Source organism: Prinia subflava, chromosome 7 (genome assembly GCF_021018805.1).
Source record: "Prinia subflava isolate CZ2003 ecotype Zambia chromosome 7, Cam_Psub_1.2, whole genome shotgun sequence".
NCBI lineage: Eukaryota > Metazoa > Chordata > Aves > Passeriformes > Cisticolidae > Prinia > Prinia subflava.
In genome coordinates this window covers 34,071,064-34,093,205 of record NC_086253.1, presented here as the reverse complement: position 1 = coordinate 34,093,205, position 22,142 = coordinate 34,071,064, and the positions used below count along the sequence as shown (strand labels likewise).

At 37.5% G+C, this 22,142-nt stretch overlaps 1 protein-coding gene across 1 annotated transcript in view; it reads left to right on the top strand.

Moving 5' to 3' along the window:
• The window catches only part of TENM3 (teneurin transmembrane protein 3), a 1,292,929-nt gene that overhangs the window by 1,216,360 nt on the left and 54,427 nt on the right, over positions 1–22,142 (top strand). Inside the window, exon 25 of the mRNA XM_063402168.1 lies at positions 14,499–14,645. Within this exon, the coding sequence (XP_063258238.1) occupies positions 14,499–14,645 (147 nt within the window). The remainder of the gene's footprint in view (positions 1–14,498; positions 14,646–22,142) is intronic.

Below are 22,142 nucleotides of genomic sequence, written 5' to 3'. Positions count from 1 at the left end.
ATGTAGCTCAAGCAACAGGATAGGACAGTAAGTCTAACTGCAGTGGAGCTGATGGATGTGAATGTAGTGTGGTTTGCTTTTGCCTCAAGCTAAAAAGAGCCTGGAGACTTTTAACTTTCATGGAAGTTTTAGAAGGGCTCTAACTCTGAATGTGTTAACACAGCTAAGCCATAACAGGGACATAATTATCTAGAAAATAGCAAAACCCAAGCAGTGCTCCCAGGTACTTTACAGCCCTGGCTGAAGGGCAGGTGGTGGTGCTGTACTTGTGGTTGTGAGAAGCAGTGGTAAGAGCTTTGAGGACAGGGAAAATGAGGGCCTGTTACAGCTGTATCAGTTAATACCCACATCATTGCCCCCACAAGATGAGGTAAGGTTTTCTTTTTTAGAAGAGAGTCAGGTGTGAAAGTATTCAGATTGACTTGAGAACTATTTTTTACAGCAATCACAATTGATTTTTAAAATTTGGTTGGTTGGTTTGTGGTTTTTGTACTAATACTAATGAAATTGCTCAAACTTATGAGGGAAATGCATCTGCAGAATTGCAGGGAGAATCAATAGGGTTAATGTTTTTGAGGAGCTTTCAGAAAACATGCTGACAAAGAGAATAGAGAGGTACAGAGAGAACTGCTTTCTGAACAATAAAAGAAAGTAAATATTTAGAAGTAGGATAAAGCCTTTCCCTTGACTGCTTTAACTTGCCAACGAGCAATTACTCAGCAGATCACTCTGCTGTTGGTCTTGCTGACCTTGGCAGCATTTCAAGGGTTGTAGTTATACACGGATGAACTGCTTTTGAACAATTTTTCCAACATATTAAGCACAAACAAGTTTTTCCTCAGCACTGGGCAAGCAGGTCTGTCTTCCCACCTGTTTATTCTTTAAATAGGTGTTTACTTTGTGGCGGCTGCTGCAGTAAAGATAGTTTGATTTGTTTATATTGCCCTTACAGACTCCAAGGCAAGTAACGAGGCACAGGCTTTAGCCTGCTGTCCCATTTATTTTTTTAGAGCTGTTTTCTTCAGGACCCCCATGTTACAGAGAAGCCGGGTCACTTTATTGCTCATTTCCAACAGTATTTCGACTTAGTGGGGAAAAATTGCTGCCTCCTTAGCTTGGCAGATGAAGAGTCACTTCGCTTTTCTCTCATCTACCCTACAGCAGGTAGTAGCTCTTTTTGAGCAATAAATTTCAAAACACAGGGGACTCCAGAGTGTTCCTCTATGCAAAGCAATTTTTTTTTGTCACCCTCCATTTGTAACCCAGGCATTTTATACTACTTACAACTCTACTTAGTAGCAGAATATTTGCATAATTTGTGTTATGTGTATGAAAGACTCCTACTCACTCTCCCTTTATATATCTAAAAATAAACAATTGCACCCCTCTTATTTCTAAAAGTCATTAACCATTTAGCTGCGGCACTGTGAAGTATTTTAGAAATGCAAATGTATTTCTTTGTTGTAGCTGTTAGCTGGAAGCCCTCTGAAGTGCAACAGCCAAAATTAACAGCTTCTTTGAGAAAGGAGTATTCCAAAGAAACTGTAAATCTTAAGGGCAATTCACTTTACGCCCTTCCTGGGAAAGGAATAGCCCTCCAGATCTCTGGCCAGATGTGCAAAATGGGGCAGATGTGTATGCATTACACGCAAGCACTAACTTTAATATATACTGAATCATCTGAATCCATAACTCATTTGATCAAAGAACTTATGGTATTTTTGTAAAGCATGAATGCCATTCAAAATGGTAAAAAAACCTGGTTTGTACCTCAGCTAACAATTTTTATGTATTCTTAAATGATAACTATCTGTCCAGTCTCATTTTCTCTCAGTTAGCCCACTGTTTGTATTGTAAGTTGATGTGTTGAAACATAGAATGAAGGCAAAACCCAAACCTGTCTCCTTATTAAAACAAGGTAGTCTCTAGTTGTATTTCTCTCTAATATTATTTAAATCTTAGATTGCTTCTTGAGTTATGCCGATTTTTAAATATACTTCAAAATAGTTAAATGGCATTCAATCAGAGGAAATTCTAATTACTCTAAACTGCCAAATACCTATTTCATTGATTTTTTTTTTTTTTATTTCAATACTTCAGGATGTTGGGAAGAAAAAATTTAGGTGCTTGCAAAGGTTTGCTTCTATTTGTTCAGCAAAAAATCTAGACATCTGCTTATCTGGGTTAAACATAAGGGTTTCCCCAAGGCTGAAGATGACAAGACTGAATTGGAGAAACAATATACATATGTATTTTATATACTTTAATTTGTGATAGAGAACAGAGTAGACTAAATAAAGCAGGGAGGTCTATTTGTTTAAAGCAATGTATTTAGAAAGACTCTTAGGACTAATGCAGTAAACCTGATGTCTGTTGCTGATATCCACTGATCCGTTGTGGGTCTTTGGCACAGGGTAGTGCAGCTCCCATAGCACACCTAATGTCAGCCACATTTGTGAGCCACTGCCTTTGCTCTGAATGCATGCTTCCACATATTTGTATCAAAGATGTTCAGAGATAAGTACATGCTCAGCATTTTGATGAATGAATCTAATAGGAATTAGCCTAACTCAAAACCTGGTGCTATTGTTGAGCATCTCAGAGGTTTGAACTAAATATAGGCATTGTATGTTTCAAGGACTAAACAATTTAAGGCACCTAAGTTGCTTATTATCTCTTCCCTCTGGAGAACTGTAGTCATAAAATCATAGGATCATGGAAGAGTTTGGGTTGGAAGGGACCTTTAGAGGTCAAAAACCCCTGCAGTAAACAGCATCATCTTCAGAGCCTCATTTGCTGAGAGCCTCATCCAGCTTGACTTTCAATGTTTCTAGGCCATTCACAACTTCTCAGGGCAATTTGTTTTAGTTTTCATTACCCTACTTAACAAAACTTCTTCCTTAAGTCTAGTTTGAATCTACCCTCTTTTACTTTAAAACCATTACCCCTTGTCCTGTCACAACAGGCACTGCTAAAATGTTTTAATGTAATGTTTTACAATTTCCTGTATCCCCATGAGAAGAGGTTAAATCAACAGTTCACTGCAGAGCTATGGAAAATCACCTGTCACTTGTTTATTTGGTCTCCAAGTGACATTCATGGGTCTGAGGTGAGCATTCAGATATTATTTTTTGAAGCTCAGCCTGCATCTCAATGGGATACAAGATGGCAGATGCACAGCTGGTGCCCAGGTGATAGCCTGGATGAAAATTTGCTCTGTAATTAAGTTTTCATAACAGAGTTGTGCTAAAGTATGTTTTTGTTTCCTTTCTGTCCTGGCTTTCAATGAGTTCAGTGACCCTCTCCTGTCTGAGTAGCTGTTTTGTGAGATTGGAATAGATATTATTTCAGAAAGTCTATTATTTTTTGTGATATAACTGTCATGTACCATGACTGTATTAGGTAACTGTCATAGGAAGCCCATAAATAAGAATACTTTTCCCGCTGCTTTTTCATTAAACTCTGTTAGCTGAATGAAATTAGTAAATAATTATGTTGGTGGGGAACCTGCTATATCGATGTGCTGTGTAACAACTCACTTTTACAATGCAGCCTAATTTTTTCTATAGACTAAATTAGTTTTTGCATAATCTAAATTGCAAATTTGCCAATTTGCATTAAAACTATGCCTTCTTGTTCAGAATTGTCAACACCTCTTTTTTAAAAGTCTTTAACATTAAGCATGGGTGGGTAAGACCATCTGTTTATAAAGCTTGCCTGCAGCTCCATTACGTAACACAAGACAGGTTACAGCTGTTTAATTGTTATCATGTTGAACGATTATCTTTCAATCCAAAATTAATATTTGTATATGTATGCATGGAAAGCATATCGTTAAACATGAATGAGCTAAATGTGGATTAATGCCATTAAGCATTCATATTAATGCCTCAGGAGGGCTAAAGTTAGCATCATGGTACTTCCATGCTACTTTTGAGTGCTGCATGAGGCTGCTTCACCTGATATGCTGAGCTGAAAATCAAAGCCAGTGGTGGTGCACTGAGAAGCGTGCAGCTTATGTTTCTATTTCAGTGATAACTGGGATCTAATTGGTTTATTTTTTAAGAATTTCCCCTAAAATTTAGTTGAGAAAAAAAAAGTAACAAGGAACAGCAAATTATTTATTTTAACCTTTTTCTTTGTAGGAAAAACAGTAGCATGACATTCAAATCCATCAAGCCAAAAAAACAAGTTTTCCTCAGAAAGGAATTTCTAGTTTCATCTATTTTAGCCAGAAAATCAGGAATGTCATCTGGTTTGGATATTCAGAATTATGAAGAAATTAAATCTAGAGTGCTTTCCCATAAGTGTGTTTCCATTAGCACAGACTGTCCTGGTGACCAGTTAAAATGGTTTTCTGGCTGGGGACAAACACGGAGGCATCAGTGTGCTCTTTTTCCACGTGACCATGATCACATCAGCGTAAGCACAGGAGTACAGCAAGTGTTGAGGAGTGCTGAGACAGAATCTCCTGCAATAAGTTATATGCACCTGCTCCCTTCAGCACGTTTAGCTTAGGGCTCCTTATACTGCAGGTTTCAAATATGACTGCAGGGAAATGACACTTTATCTCTCCATAAGGTCAGAGAGCAAGTAAAGACAAATGTGTCCCTTCAGTTAATTAAACGGAATGCTTATAGGAAACTTGATATGTCTGTATATCATTACACTATGCATTTTTGACACGTGGGCTTGACAGAGTAAGTCATGAACCAGTTTGAGGGCTTGATCCATCTTCTCTACAGTTGCACGTTAGCAGCACAGATAACCAGTATTATGATGCCCACTGTCATTTTGGTGCTGATGCTAATTGCCAAGCATGGCTCATTTTTCCCTGAAGTTTAAATTCCTGATGATATTCATATTTCAGAAAGATTTGAAGTGTCAAGTTTTTATTGTATCTTAATGCATGCACAGGAATTTTTCATAAATTTGAAGTTTCTTTTGAAATTTTTGTCTCTCAGATTGTAATAATTACTTCTCTATTAATATATTCTGCAATTAACAAAATTCCTAAATTTATATTTTTCTTTAGTTATGGTTTCTTGGAATCATACCTGAATACAAGTTTCATCTTAAAAATAAGATTGAATGTCAAAGATCATACCTTCATTCAGATACAAACAGTCTTTATCAAATAATCAAAACTAATTCTATCCAGTATCAATTAGCTCACCACAGTATTGTGAGTGAAACCCTAGTTTCAAAACACCTGACTGCTTGGCAGTTGGGATTTTACAGCAATATTTATACCTCTATAGGTAAATGCAAAAAGCCTGCAAGGAAGAGATGATGACTTTCTTGACATCCAGAGGACTGATAATCACAGTTTAACAAGATTTCATGAAATTTAGAACAAATTTGGGATTTATATTTCCTGTACCTAAAGGGCATGTTATTAATTTGCCAGGCCAAGCTTTGACTATGCCAAATATTTGTACATTTGGTAACCCAAAAAAACCTCAATTACCAGGTGAATTTAAGATAGAGCACACATTTGTGGAACCGTGAAAAAAAGTGAGTTACTGGTCAGGCCTTAACACATTTCAAGACCAAGTGTCTCAAATACAAATTAACTGTTAACATACTTTAAATTGCTAATTGGTTAATTTACATTTAAATGAGGACCACATGTGAAGTTCAAGTTAGGCACATTTTCAGAAAGCAACAGAATCCTCTGAGATGTGAAGAATTTTAAAGCTTGTTGAAAAGCTTATTTGAGCTGAAGTGGCCAGAGAGTAAGTGCTTTTGTACATGGTATTGTTGCATGCTGGTAAGACCATATTCCATAAATCCTTTCAGTCAGGGAGAAGGATGGAAACAATAATGCTTCCCTTCCTGAGCCATGCCCTAATGTGTTTCCAAGCTAAATTTATCTTTCATGCGGTTCTTAATGTGTCAGGTTTTTACCTATAGCTGAGGCAGGTCTTCACAAATTTGTTGATTCAAATGGGCATTTGAACTTTTTCAGCCTGTACATTTGGGATACTTTTAACTCCTTAATGGGATATACCCTTTCTTCTAAATCCTCTTCCAGCTAAGTTAATATTAAATAGGAAACAACACTGCTCGTGATCTTGCCAGTAGTCCCAAATTTCCTATGTCTACTACATCCTTAAAAGTAACTGAACCTTTTTTTCTAACACATACATAGCTTTCTGTTAATAATGGTTAGAAATCTTACTTTACAGTAAATTTGGAATGAACAAATTTTGTTCTCCAGAACAAAAAATCTAAAGGATAATGGGCTTATGTGCCTTTGTATATAAATCCCATAAATGATTGCTGCAAAGAACAGTTGCAATTTGGCAAGGGATAAATTGCAGTGAAGTCAGGTCTCTCTGCAAATATTTAAAATGCATAAACGATTAAGGAGGTATGAGTTCAGGGTGACGACAGTGTTTTGGCCTGTGTAAGGAGGAAAAGAAATAAAATTGTGTGAAACTATAATTCCATCCATGTGCTCTCCTTTACAAGAAGGGCAAAGGGAAATTTAGGAGTAAAAAAGTATCAAAGGGGAAGAGTGTTTTTAATCCTCCTCTATTGGCAGCAACGCTCTGAACATATGGTATGTCTAAGACAAGGTTCTTACAAACTCAGAGAATGGATGACGACTGAGCTGCTTGCAGTGGAAGAACATGTGCTTTCAGTACTGTTCAGTGATGAATAGAAAGAATTGCATTTGCAAATGATACCAAAGCCTGCTGCCCCCCAAGCACTTTGGAAGACAGGACAAGAATTTAAAATTACTTTAACAAATAGTACAGACTATGCAGAAAAATAAGGTGCAATTCAACAAATGCTGTCTTCTGTGCTTAAGAATAACCAGCTGCACAAATCCAAGTTAGGAAGCAGTTTGCCAGGCAGGAAACACTGTAGGAGATGCTGAATTTGACATGAGCGAACCTTTCTGAAGACAGGCTACAATAGTAGCTTTAAAATTTTGTGAATTCTGGACTTCTGTAAGTTTTTTGGTAGAGGCATGAAGCTCCTCAGAATTTGCATATGGATGCATGCTTTTCTTAGTCATTCTTTGGGAGGGAAAACAGTTCCCTAAAGGAATCAGTATGCTATTCCCTAGGTCTGCTGTGGGTAGTATAAGAAATGCTGAGTTTAAATATTACAAGGGTTATTTGGGGTTTTATGTTCAAAAGGTGGTTTAATTGTCAAAATTTTTAAATCATGGCTGGGTGGAAATGAGAGGAAATAAGGGTGATCTGGTAGTCACGTCAGGGGGAGTAAACCACTGTGGACTGAGTCTTGAGTAGATTAGTCAGACCAGAGCTGTCAGCTTTGAGTTCTGTACCAGTTCCCCCAAAACAAGCACCAAACTTGTGTACAAACTGCATTCTCCCTAAAGCTTGCAGTAAGTTTTCTCTTCTGCTGGCCAGTGCCTGTGAAACCACTGATAAAGAGTGTGCCTCAGCCCCTGCTACTGCTTGGCTGCACAGGGAGAAAAAAGTAATGTTCACAAGAAGAGACTAGTGCACAGGATGAACAGGTAAAGGATGATTTTGAAGACCTGGATTCAACCCATGATTATAACATGTATTTTCTGTTAGTTGCTCACAAATACAGACTTTAAAGAAGTTCTCTCTAACTACCCTTCACTTTCTGGGAACAAGATTTGCACATGTGTGAGTTGTTTAAAATGTTGGTTGTTGTATGAAATAATATATAATTCTCTAAATATTCCAGAAAATCACATCATAGGTGCTTGTAGCCAAGTCAAGGGAGATTTCTCACTCTGATGTTTCTATTCTTTATTTACTTGTAAAGTGAGGTAAGGATGTATTCTCTTCATTCCAGTGGTATGAAGATAGTGTGCTAAATAATTGTGACTTAGGGAGGAAGGTGATAGGAAAGCCTGAAAAGAGAATTGTTGCTTCCTTGTTTAGGTTAGCATAGTGTGCCTGCTACTAGGGCTTCAACTGTTTGTTGTTTGTGAGAGAATGAGTGCTGAATGAAGACTGTGAGCTCTGCACATTCACAAGGGAAGAAGTGTATAAAACTTGCACAGGAAGCCATAAACCCATCATTGCCTAAATATTGGGTGCTTGACATGGCCTCTGTCATAGTATTCTTCTAATGTGTTCAGAGTTTTTTGGCATATGGATTGTAAACAAAGGTTTATATAAATACTAAAAATTAATGAAAATAAGTGAAGATACTAAAACTTTCTACCTCTAAAGACACAGATAAATGTGTGGAAAGCTTAAGGGAAACAATATGGTAACAGCATAGTTTGCTTACTGTCAATTTTTATTCCAAGAAAAAACGGCTGTCTACTTGTATGACACTTGGTGCAAGGTTATGTAGAAGTGTAAACGTGACTGATGCAAGGGGTGTCGTTCACATGTTCCTGTAGAGGATGGGTATCTAAGAGAATGACGTTTGTGTGAGCAGCAGAGGTACTTATGCAGTTGTTCACCAGGGAGTGGGAACTGCAGTAAGGACTGTGGGAGATGAGGAGAGGAAGCAAAGCAGAGCGTGCTCTGAGAGGAGCAGAACAGCTTTCTTCATTGCTTCCAATACTGAAATTATTTCTTCATCATCTGTTCTTTCTTTTCTTCCCCACTTTGGTTCTTTTCTTCCCACCTCCATCCCCTTTTTGGTTCTCTTTTTTCTTTCTATTTTCTCCTTTTGTTTTCTTTTAGAGGAGGAGACTGTAATGCAGTAAGGAAGGGAGAAAGTTGATTGTATTAGTGGAGAGGAGGCAGGGGTTTGACTCATAGTTTCAAGGCGTCAAAAGTTAAAAAAAACTTCAGAAAAACCTAGTTTTTTATTTAGGGTGACCTAGGTCAATATGGCTTTGGTCACGTTCATTTGTGGTTTTGCTTCATGTCTGCTAGTGCTATGAGGTTAAATCTGCTTTTACAGCGAAGTAATTCATGACTCTCGAGCTATTTATTGAGTTAAGACTAACAGGCCTATATATACATTACAAAAACATGGGGCATGTTACAGTCTAGTGTACAGATTACAAAGATTATGATGGGTGAAGATGTCTGATGGGGGATAATGATATAAACTAATAGAGATATAAAGTCACTGTACAGCCTTTAGAAGCATGTCAGCACTGTAATCCCATATGACAGAATAATCAGAATAAACCAGTGTTATAAGTACCAATTAAGGAACATCAAATCAATGGGTATGTGACTCATGCTGATTTAAATGGGAGCTGATTGGAATAAATTGATTTAATATGTACTTTTATTCTTAGGCTATTCTGTCATACCTGGAGGAAGTAATATATGAATAAGGAAGACACTGGCTTATATCTCTGATAGGAAACCAATGGGAGACATTTAATAATTTTTTTTAAAAAAATCAGGGTTCTGACTGGTTAAGAAATATGCTGTGTTAAATGTGAATTTGCCTGACTGTCACTGTTTCTTTGTAAAATCATTTATCTGCCACATATTTATATAAATACCCACACAGATTGATGGCATCCTTTCTATTTTATTTTGTATGAATTTTGTATTTTGATTTTATTTTTTATGATTTTTAGATCTTCTTGGGCTTTGAGTAGCCTAGAAGATGTACAAACCTTATATCTTCATTTTTGTTTTTCTTTTTTTCATTTGGAGTTATATGAAATCTTTCTACTCCTGTAGACAATAGCAAGATTTTAAATGGCACAGTCTTAAACTCTGCAAAAAAACTCTTGTAGGTATATTGTCTGGTCTGTAATTAGACTTTTTAAGGACATAAGATAACCTTTGTGTGCCAGATGTGTAAATATCTTGCCAAGGAGCACCTGCAGAGATGCTCCGTCCTACTGAAGTGCTCCAAATCCCACCTGGAATTCCCTATACAGACCAGGGGAAAGGCTCGTATTTTGTATTTCCACACAGATTCATTCCTCTTTCAGTTGCGATGCCATGAACATAAGGAAGACAGCATGGCTAGTTAAACTTCACTGCAAAGTTATACAATTTTTGGTCATTCATTTTCTACTTTGTGGTTTTTCTACAATGCTGCATATTAACCAAAAGAGTTTCTTACGTTGTCCTTAATGTCAACTGACCATGAGTAAAAGGATGCTGGAAGGTAGAACTTGTTTTCTGAGCATTACAGTTTTGTGGTTTGGAGCTGACTTCTTATAAGACTGCTGGATTAAAAAAAAATCTTAATATCTCTTGTGTTTGGGAGGGTTTTTGTTTGGTTTTTTTGGTTGTTGTTTCGTTGTTTGTTTGGGGTTTTTTTAATGAAGATTGAATTTTTAAAATAATTAGTGTGGGCGGGCTTGGGATCGCAGGGACTGTTTTCTAGGAGGTTTTTTAATGTTCTGTTACCTATCCTTACATTTATAGAGGCATATAATGTGATGAATTCCCCAGACAGACCTGATTACTTTTCTTTTATTAAATAAAGCTTGATTTTTCCTCCCCACATACTACACCCTGTTTTAAGCTGTGTAGGAGCTAAGGGAATTATACTGGATGAGTAAGAGAAGAATTTGATCCACACTGAAATGTAGCTGTATCATTTTTCTTTTTGTTTGTGGTTAATGTGAAAAACTACCTAGCTTGTTGCTGCTGCTCTAAATGTTCTGTAATTTATGTTTTCATTTTACTTTGTCTTGCATTAACCTTATCGTTATAGAGGAAAAACCAAAAAAAAGCTGTGCAGTGGACACCTAACACTTTTCTCAAGAAAAAGAAACTAGAAAATTTCATCCTCTTAGTTGTAGCAGTGACTGTGCCTCCTGATATATATCACCTCCCTCCTTGGAGTCCAGAGCAGCTTTTTTCTGTTCATCCCAACTGGAGGAAAGGCTGTAGCTGGAAAGGCTTTGTTACCCATCCAAAGGGATCCTAGCAATGACAGACAGCTTGCCAGACAGGGTCCGTCATCCACCAGGGATTTAGGAAAGTCAAATTTTAAAAGAAAGAGAGGCCATGAGAGCTGTGGTGAGAGACCTTGTCCCCAGCAAAACCAAGGGCTTGAATCCAATGTTCCTGGCTCAGTTTGGCATGTCCCTACTGCTGTGGGCTGTAGTCCCCCATCTCCTTGGGCGTGGCTGGCTGGCTTTGGTTGCCTGCAATGCACCTGGTGGCTTTGCTATGTGACATTAAGCCCTTTCACACAACTGCAGTTGATGTCTGTTTCCTAGAAGGAGGGAGGGAATATGTTACTCATCTGTGCTGTGTCTCATGTATTAAAAGTAGGCCCTGCTGCTCGAAATCCATCTTATGCTCTGTATGTCATTCATCCATCTGCCTCCTCAAATCTTTTGTGAAATCTTAAGTGTCATAACTTACAAAAAGAAGTCTTGCTATTCTTGTATATACCATGTTATTTATTTTTATACATCTAAAGCCTTAGTTTAATTTTCACCTGCTTTTCAAAATTAAATGGATCATCACACTACTAACTCCACTACACTCCCTTCCACCCCATATTTACAATACATCTTATTTTACATACTTGGTTTGTGTGCTCAGAGGAATAGCTGTGACAGAATTGAAACAGAAGAAAAAATCCTCCTAAAAATCCTGTTAATCCATTGAGAATTAAGATAGTGTACTGGTTATGCTGTCAGAGTCATGAGTGACCTGCAAGTCAAAAATCTTCATGCGTGGTTAGTGTTTGAAAGCTCATAAGCTAAAGAATTGCTCTTATGTTGTGTTGAAAACTGAATTTTTTAACTAGCTTTGATTATATCTTTGTTATATAAAAAAAATCAAAGCATGTGAAGTCAGAAGAAAATGTAGTCTCAGAAATGTAGCTTCCCTTTTGCTTCTGCAGGCTTACTTTCTAAAACAGTTTCATTGATTCAGGACGATGTTTGCTGAAAAGAGAATTTCTTGCATTTTTAAAAGCCTTGAAATACATTTTCATTTTGTAATGTAAGACCTCTCATGTCAGGTGCACCTGCTTGATTTGCATGTGAATTCTGAACAATTCTTGTTTCATGTGACACTTCTGAAATGTCTGTCTGTTTTTTTTTTTTTTTTCTTTTTAATTCTCAAGCTCACTATTTGGATAAGATAGTGAAAGGTACTGTATATTTGCTCTTTGACATGCCTTTATCTACATGGGGTTTGGGGTTTTTTTATATTAATATATAGTTAAAAACATACTAGTCTGGGCAAAAGAATCTTCTCTTACATACATTCCATGGATTAAATATAACTCATATGACTTTCCAATCATCTTAAAATTTTGCTTCTGTTATATGGTAACACTTTATCAGTAATTATACATTTATGTATAAACTGTATACACATATTAGATTTAATCTGAATCAATAACTGAAGATAGTATTCATTTGCTGTTTGGAACTTTTTACTTGTTAGTTTTGTCATTGGACCTCTACCTGCAAAACCCTAAATATTAAGGAAACAAAGCAAAGTGATACTCTTGTCACAGGATGAGTGTCATTAGTTCTAAAGAACAGATTAATTATAGAGATGTGTGTGGTTTTATACCAACACATCAATAGAATTCCTAAGGCTTATAAGCTTTTCTGAATCTGAATGTAGAACATTTATAGGAAATTATGACTTATATCTTGTATGAGTTTAGAAAAATCTGTTACAGCCTATGCAACATTTTCAAATAAGGGGCTGAAGGATGCAAAAGCCTAACATGAAACAGCAAAGATTCTTGTATCTTCAGTTATGGTGAAAAATTGATTTAGAAAAATGTTTAAAATATTCCTACCCCTCTTTCCCTGAGTATCTTCCTTTATTCCTTGTGTTTTTTCATTAGAATATGGCAATATTGATGGCAATATCCAGGCTTTCACACAATAAGTCTTGAGTGTACCCAGTTGATTCCTAAATTGCTTTGTCAGTACTGCAATTATATATGTAAGTCTTCCATAAGTCCAATAGAAGAAATATTAAGGAAAAAATAGATCTCAGTACATTAAGAAATACTATTAGCAGGTGCAGTCTGAAAAGATTAAAGTAGCAAGACTAATTTCAGCCTGCCATGATGGCACACCATCCATAACTGTAGCATCCCCATCCTTCCTCACAAAAGGTTTTCCTGATTCTCTGCCTTCTAAGAGTGATTTGACAAGAGTTAAGCATCCTTTATAACTTTTTTCTATATATTTGTAATTTGGAGCTACAAGGTTGGAAGGAGTCATTAAATTCAAAACTCTTTAGAAGAAAAAAGCAACTTACTTCTGGAAAACCACTCTAAGCTTAGTCCAAATGGATTGGTAGTTGACAAAGATAGGTGTTCTAAAAAGTGAAGATTTGTTTATCCAGTTACTTAGGGTTTTTGGATGAAAGTTTACAGGAAATTGTTGTGTCCAGAAATATCTGATTTGTAGCCACCTTCTCATAAGATAGTGCCATATCTGTACTTGCTTCTGTCAGTATCTTATCATAGTCATAGATAAGGAGCACTGAAATCTACATATTTATAGCGTTGTCATCCTCATACAGATCATGTTGGCTGCATGCCAGATTTCATCACTAGGAAGTGACAGATACTGTTTTTTTAATGCAATGTTAGACTGAAAACAATTATCGATTTTGGATATATTAAATTATGTTAATTGTTTCCCAAATTTTCCCTCCTTGGCCATAAAAGCAGACAAGATAGGATATAAAGGTAACAGCACAAAAGCCTTAGGGAGATTGTCACAAAAAATCACTCTCTGCTATCTGTCTTGAAGCACGTCACTGCCGTGTTTTTGTTCAGTCTATCAATGTTTATTGTGGTCCTTATGGTATTTCATTTTGTCCGTCCTAAGTAATCAAATACGCACAGCTATTACATTAAGTTGGAAATCCTGTTGGTCCTGTCCCATCCGTATGCAGCCTGAATCCTAATGTTTGTTAGAGTAGATGCTAAGCTGCTTCACTATTCCTGGGCTTTGCTTATTCTGTGAAAAGGAATGTATTTTTGGCATAAAGTATAGTCATTAAAGCTGGCCTATACTTTGTGCAATTATTTAACGCACTGTAATTTCACATGAATACACGGCAACTCTGAGACCAGATAAAGTTAACCTTCTGTTTTAATACTTGCCTAAAATCGTACCCATTTTCCCGCTTAAGAATTTGGAGGGATTTGTTCATAGTAAAAGGGAGCTTAATCACTTGTGCCAATAATTAATCAATACTGCATAGAGCAAATCATGATCTATTCTATGAGCACAGAAAAATGTATCATTTTACACAGCTGTGTTTGCACTATGCACTCATCTCTTGTTACTTTGAAAAAAAAATTTTAAAAAACAAACTTAATTTTGTCTGGCCTGCAGGTATTTAGAGGATTGGTGCATTTATTTCCTGCCTGTACAGGTAAGTGGTGTCTCAAGTGTCAGGCCAATCAAAGATGCCACTTTGTTAAGAATTATGTTCCCCAGGTAATGTTGCTGTTCCAGTCCATGTGCAATTACAGTATTTGTGCTGTTCTTAAGGCCTGTTCCCAATAAGTGTCCCTTGTTTGTATTTTGTTTTTCTTTTTACATAATTACAATATTTAAATCACTTGTGCTTTTTCTTTGTCTGTTTCAACAGAGGGCTGCCCTGGTTTGTGCAACAGCAATGGGAGATGCACACTGGACCAAAATGGCTGGCACTGTGTCTGCCAGCCGGGATGGAGGGGAGCAGGCTGTGACGTAGCTATGGAAACTCTCTGCACTGACAGTAAGGACAATGAAGGAGGTAAGGGACACCAACTGGATCTTTAACTCTGGGGAAGACGTTGAGGAACAGAGGTTTTTCAGTCAGGTGTTTAAATACTACCATCAGAAACATACGCACATTTGACTTGCTCTTACGTCTGTAAAGAATATGCCATGGTCTTCAGTGCTTCCTTATGGCATATCAGCAAAGCCTTACAAGCTGCGTGTGACAGGTGAGATGTGTACTTAGGAAAAGATAGGTGTCACCTTAGTTTCCCTGCAGTGCTCTTTTATACTGGAAAAAAATGTAATTTCAACTCAGTGAACTGTTGTAGATGGGGGGGAAAAAAAGAAGTAGTTCAAAATTTCAGTGACCTCACAAGGAAATTCTCCCAAGAGAATAGGCTGAACTCAGAGTTCACGTTTTGAACTATGATGCAATTGCTGGAAACAATTGGTTGCCCAGCCTACAGAGATCTTATCTCTCCATAGCCTGTGAATGCTCACATAACTGACAGGATGCTGCCAAAAGTTTGTGGGGGTTTTTTTGGCTTATTTTTCCACAGTCTGTCATTCAGGTGACAGGTAACAATCTGCAGCAAGATGCAGGCAGGACTGCTAACCTAAGGAATCAATCTGTGGTTATTGTTGTAGTCTAGGGAAGCTAGAGAGGCTGTGACTTAGCATGATTCCAGAATCACATAAAAAACCCCACAAAAGCAAGATCAAATGTGAATGCGGTCCAATATAAGATCAGCATAAGGCTTTTATTGTCTGTCTTTCTTCCCCTTCTCTCATCAATTCTTTTTGCTTAACACCTTCAGATTCAGAGAAGAGATAAAAACTCCATTAGGGCCTCTGGATGATGATAAAGTCATCTGGGACTTCGTCTTTCTGTTTTAGAATGTGTATGCCTCTGCAATTGTTGGTTGACTCTGCTCTCATATCCCTACTGCAGCTGGGATCTTAGACATCACAAACTGTACATAACAGCAGCATTTACTTACTGAGGAAGAAAAATAATACCATTAAAATGTCCTCCTGTTTATAACTGTACACATCATTTGGCTTGTCATCCTTCTCCATTACATATTATATATTTTGAGGCAGTGTTTCCATACTTACGGGTCTAAACAGTCTGACCCAGATTCCAGCAGAGATGTCCATGTTTGGGGAATTAAGTTCAGGTGGGCCAAGGAATTACAAGATAAGAAAGAGAGAGAAATCTGCAAACATGGAGAGAGACAAAGCAAGGAGAAGAAACTAGGTGGAAGCATAAACAACATGCAGAAAAAAATAGATTATATGGGGGGGAAACGAAAATACATTAAAAGCCCAATAGTAGACTAAAACAGATTCAGTAAATGTTAAATATCATGTAAGGATGTGACATGTGACAGCAAGAGTCAGGAGCAGGTAACAAAGCAGTAGGAGGAAGAAGAACAAGGTGAACAGCAATGCATGTAAATGGAGCAAGAGAAAAGAAGTTGCTCCTTCAGACTGAAAACAGTAATAGCTTTTTGTGGGGGAAAGGAACAAGGAATTGGAGCAGAACAATCTAACAGGATGACTTACAGACGAAAGAATGATTTTGGGGAAAAATAGCTAATGCTGATATTTTGCTGCTTTTTTCTCTTTCTTATTTTCTTTTTTTGTATTGCCTTTATGGACATCATTATGCAGCTATGCATGAGAAATGGGCTGGCCAGGCACTTGTTTTACTGTGATTGGTCTGTATAATGCTATTTGTCAATGGCATTTCTCTTATTTTAATTTATGTGCTTCAGCACAGTGCATATTCACTTCAGTCTTTGACTGTGGCTGAGGAGAAGGGTTAATATTTAACAAATCTAATTAAAAATGGAAGTATACCTAACAAAACTAGGGAAAGAAAGTCTGTTTTGTAAGCTACCTGGAAAGAGAAGAATTACTACTTCCCTTTCCTGCAATCAATCTGCTAATCTCCAGGCAAGCCATTAAAATTTCAGACAGCTACAGGGAATGTTACAAGTATTCTTCTGCTGTATTTGTTTATTGTAGGAGATTAGGTTATCTGAGCACTTGTGCTGAATTTATATTATGACTGCAGGTAGTGTGATCTACATCTCACTAGGCTCAGTGGTTATATAATTAGTTATCTCAGTTGTTGTTTGTTTGATAGGCTGTGGTTAGTGTTTATGCCTTATCCTACACTGGGTAGAATATATTTCATATATTAATATAAGCACAGTTCATGAATAAAAGTGTCTGCTGTTCCTTTGATTGTTAGCTCTTTCTGGGACTGATTATTCAAATTCTGTGAACATAAGCATCCTAAGGATCCCGATGGGAATATTCTCCATAGGAAATTCTAATGGCATCAAGACATACCTGAGTATTTTCCCTTCTAGATACTATTGACATATGATGGGATGATTATTATCTTCCTTTTAATACAGATTTTTCAGAGTCTTGGAAATCATTTTTATTCATGTTAAGGCTCAGTCTTTATTTTCCCCTGTGTTTGACTGGAGTTTTCTTTACATTTTAGCTGCCCACAGGGAAAGTGTGTGCATCAAGTAGATCTTAGTCTGAATAAAAACTCCTAATGAAATTGTGAGGAGAGGGAAGTCAGAGCTGTCTGTGGGTAGAATAAGCCTAACTTCTTGAGGAAAAGAGGTGTCCCTATTATACTTGAACAAAGGAGGGCATGCTTTGTTATCACTGTAGGAAGAATAAGAAACAGGAAGGGCCACTTTATTCTTTAGTTTAGATGGGTCCTTATTCAACAGATTCCTTAGTCAAGTTTGCTTTTTATTAGCTCCTATCCAATTATTTAGAGTAGCTACAGGTTTCCACAAGCAAGATTTAAGGGATCATTAATATTCTTTCTTTGCTGAAATGAAAATAAATACTGCAATAAAGGAAAGCATACTTAGCACTACTGTATTTTTTTAATTACTTGCATAGTCTAAGACAGCATGTTCCTGGCAAACGTCACAGGATAGTACAAATTCAGCCGAAAGATTGCCTAAACCTCTTCTCTGATGGTGGCTAATAGCTGTTGCTTAGCAAAACATTATAATAGGGTAGATGAACTTACATTTTCTTTTGTATGCTAACAGGCAGCTAATTAAAGTGAGGAATTACAGCCACAAAATATTTTGAATATCAGAAGAGTTTTTAAGTGCAAAGATAATGCAAGCTAAGGAAATCTCAGGAAGTATCTACTTTAACTAGGAGTGATACAGAGGCATGCTCATGTTCTCTGGCTTGTGCTCTGGCACTTCCCATTTTCTTCAGCTTTTGGAATGCATCTGTGGTTGCTGGTCCATGCTCCATTCATATATCATGGGACTTATCCACAGTGGGTCCAAGATTTCATTCTGGAGAGAGATTTCATTTTGGAGCCCCACATTTCATGTTTTAGGCTTCTTCACTCAACACTAAAGCTGAATTTCAGTATACTATAGGTATGCTTGTAGAGATACTGCAATAGTAACATTGAGCAAGGTCCTTGCACACTGTTTAGGAACAAATCAAGGGCTGTTTGTGCTTTTCTGGCTTTTCTGACCGACTGTTCCTACAAGCAGTCATTTTGATGCCTATGATTGAGTCCATTCATTATAGCCTGTTGCAAAATTGAAGTATGTAAGGATAACTGAGATTTGTTTATACAGTTTTCTTTCCTTTCCTGTCTCTTGCCTTAGTTTGCCAGTCACCAAAACTATCTTGGTGGAATGGCCAAGCATCATAGTGCCAAAACTATATTCTTCCTATGTAGGAACTGAATTCCACTCTGTGGAGATTTTTGTTTGCTAAATACATGATCAACATATTTAAGAAGAATGGGATTTATGCAGGTCCTTGGCTACCATCTCCTCTTGACACTGGGAGATCTTTTGCCCAGGACTTACTTTGTCTCTCTATTTTTCTTCTTTCCAGCAGTTTTATTCCATTCAAAAGCAAACAATCCCACTGATACATCTTATTTTTCAGGTATGCATTGTGGAGGTTCTCTGTCTTGACTCCTCTCATTTAATCACATAAAGAGCCTGGAGAAAGCTCGAGTTGGGTTGAAAGTGACATTAAAGATCAGCTAGTTGCAATCCCCCTGCCAGGAACAGGGACACTTTCCACTACAACAGGTTTCTCAAAACACCATCCAACCTGGTGTTAAATACTCCCAGGGATTCTGAATCCACACCTTCTCTGGGCAACCTGTTCCAGTGCCTCACCTCCCTCACAGTAAACAATTTCTTCCTTACATCTAATCTAAACCTGCCCAGTTCAGTTCAAAGCCAGTCATCCTTGTCCCATCACCATCTGCACTTGTCGAAAGTTCCTCTTAAAGTGTTTCAGGCCCTCTTCTGGTACTTGGAGGATGCTGCAAGGTCTCCTTGGAGCTTTCTTGTCCTCAGGCTGAACAACTCCAAGTCGCACAGCCTGTCATAGGAAAGGTGCTCCAGCCCCCAGTCATCTTCCTGGCCTCCTCTGGACTCACTTTTACAGGTCCATGTCCTTCTTACTGCGGGCCCCAGAGCTGGGCTCAGAACTCCAGGTGGGGTCTCACGACCCCAAAAGTAGAGTTTTAATGGTTTTAATGAAGCTCTCCAAATAAGCAACTTTATCAACAGTCCATGCTCCACTGCAATTCAGTGCATTTTGCAACAAATGAAAAGTAAAATTAGTCAAGATTTTTATAGCTAGACTTTAGCTTTTGAGGAGGAAAACAATAAAGTGGTCATTACATCTTTTGTATGTAGTCCCATATAAGTACCATGTAAGTCCCACTTACATCTAGAACAAGAAAATATAAATAGCCTTCTGACATTGATAATGACTGTCCTGCTGCCTGTAGGAGTTTCTATTTTGTTTATAATTTCGCTGTCATATTTGAGTGATATAACAGACAAGGCCTAGTTGTTGAGCCTAGTCTCATATTTTTCAGGCTAAACAAAATTCATCAATAATTTTGCAGAGCCATTTCAGAAAGGAAATTTTACTCCGTTTCACATAGTGCAATAGAGCACTTGACTTAGTGGTACTAGATAGCTCTAGCCACATAAGTACAGAGAAAGAATGAAAAATGTTTTCTCAAGTTATAAGGAGCCAGATTCATAACCATCCGTCACTCGCCTGGGCACGTTACTGATAAACTCCACAGGAAAATAACAAACAGCATATCCCAGTATCTTGGCTGGTGAAAATGAGATTCTTTCTCTGATTGATGTTAGTGGAGAGGCTTGTAAAAATGCATTTCCAGCTGATTAGTTCAGAAGGTGTCAATCCCATGCAGTTTTATGACCTGCAGACTATACTCCAGATGTACATTTGCTTTTTATAAACTAACAAAGATTAATGGAGAAATCTGAGCATTTCTTTGGCAACTGCACCAGATATTGCATGGGGGACCATTCAGATAAATAAAACCCAAAAAATATTCTTTTAACCAGCAGTACCCCCAGTTTTGTCACTGATCCAGGCTTCTGGAGTTAAAACCAACAAGGGAGGTCAGTACTTCAGCTAGGAAAGAGTTTCATATTTTACAAGAAGGAGACTAGAAAATCACAAGAGTCACAGCCTATTTGAGGTTGGAAAGGCCTCTAGAAACCATCCAGTCCCACCCCCTGCTCAAAGCCAGATTAGCTAGAGCAGGTTGCTCAGGCTGGGTTTTAAATGTCTCCAAGGATGAAGACTTCACAACTTCCCTGGGCAGCTTGTTGCAGTATCTAGCCACTTTTACAGTAAAGAACATTTTTCTGCTGTTTAGACCAAATTTCCTGTGTTTCAGTCTGTGCCCATGTCCTGTTTTCTCTTGCTGGGCACCACTGGAAGATGACATTTTTACATCCTCCCACCAGGTATCTGTACACATTGATAAAATGCCCTCCCCTGAGCTTTCTCTTCTCCATGCTCTGCAGTCTCTACTCTCTCAGTCTTTCCATGTAGGAGAGATGTGTTTAGAAGCCCTTAACAGTCTTCATGGCCCTTCACTGAGCTTTCTCCAGTGTGTCCATGTCTCTTGTACAGAAAGCCCAGCCTGCACACAGAGCTGTGTGCTCCACACAGGATGGTGTTGGCACCTTCTTTGCTGCTAGGGCGTGTTGCTGGCTCGCGTTAATTTTGTGTCCGTCAGGACTCCCAAGGTCTTCTCCACAAAGCTATGTTACAGTGCTGGAGGTTGTTCCTCCCCAGGTGCAGGACTTTGCACTTCTCATTCATGTGGTGGAATCTTCATGTGGTTCCTGTCAGCCCGTTTTTGCAGCCTGTCAGTGTCTATCTGAATGGCAATGTGACCCTCTGGCATATCCTCATCCCAGGAAAAATCAATGTTCTTTCTTGTCTCTTAAAAAACTTTAAACTTTGATATACTTAATGATGCTTTTTTCAGCCCTTTTATTTTCCCTGAACTGATTTCAAAGTCAGGCAAGTTAAATAAGAATTTTAGATGTGTGAAAGAACAGAAATCCCACTCCTTTACTATTTTGCGAGTCCTCTAACTGATCCACATAGCACAGCAATGCTTAGAAGAATACCTTTAGAAGATCTTTGTTTACTTACACTCTTTCAACATATGATTGAACAAAAATGGATGATATTTTTCCCTTCAGAAAGAAGTTTTACTCTAAAGGCAGATTCTTTTGTGAGACAAGCAGTCATGGGTTTCCTCTGAGTGCTGCATTGGTATATTTTTCAGTTCAGTGCATCAAGCAAGCTCCCTCTCTAATCTAAATGGAATAATAAAATGTTTGAGCTATTTCAGTCTTGCTGTTCTTTTGGGGAAACAATTATCAGCTCTGTAACACCAGATTACATTCATCTAGAAATTTTCTGTAGCTGACATTTCCAAGCTCATTTTCCTTATGACTTTACTTACAGCAAATTAGTAGTTATCAATTTGATCTTGATTTTAATCTTTCATCAAATTAGATTTTCAGTGATGTGACAGATCTCATGTTCCACATAAGGGAATATTTCAGCACATAAGTATAAAAGTACCTATGTGTTTAAATCTTGTTTATACTGGCCAGCGTTTCCCATAAGTTTATTCAGAATAAAATTTAAATGTTAAATACAGATTTTGTTCTCTCATACATTTTCATGTAAAAAATTTGTGGAAATTGCCTTGCCACTAGCAACAAAATCTTTCTGCCAAGGTATAAAGGAATCCACCTAGATACATGTTGTGAAAGATTTAAAGCTACTTGCAACATAGATTACTTGTTTCTTTTCTCTAGCAAGTCGAATAACCTCACATAAAAGCTAATTAGGCCTACCTAAAATGTTTAATATTTATAAGTTAACAGTGTGTGCAGAGCCTGAGTGCCTTCATTTTCGAGTTTCTTCAACACGTTTTTAGAAGAGTATTGAATAAATAGGCTCATTTTTACAGGATACTGAGTATATTCAGCTTGCATAGATTTTCATGGGAGTTTAAGAACTCAGTGGAAACAAGCTCTCTTTCTTTAATTGAAAAGGAATTCATTAAAATCTTAATTATGAGTATTCTTTCGTACTACATAATTTTTTTCATCTCCCTGCTGGCTGGCTCATT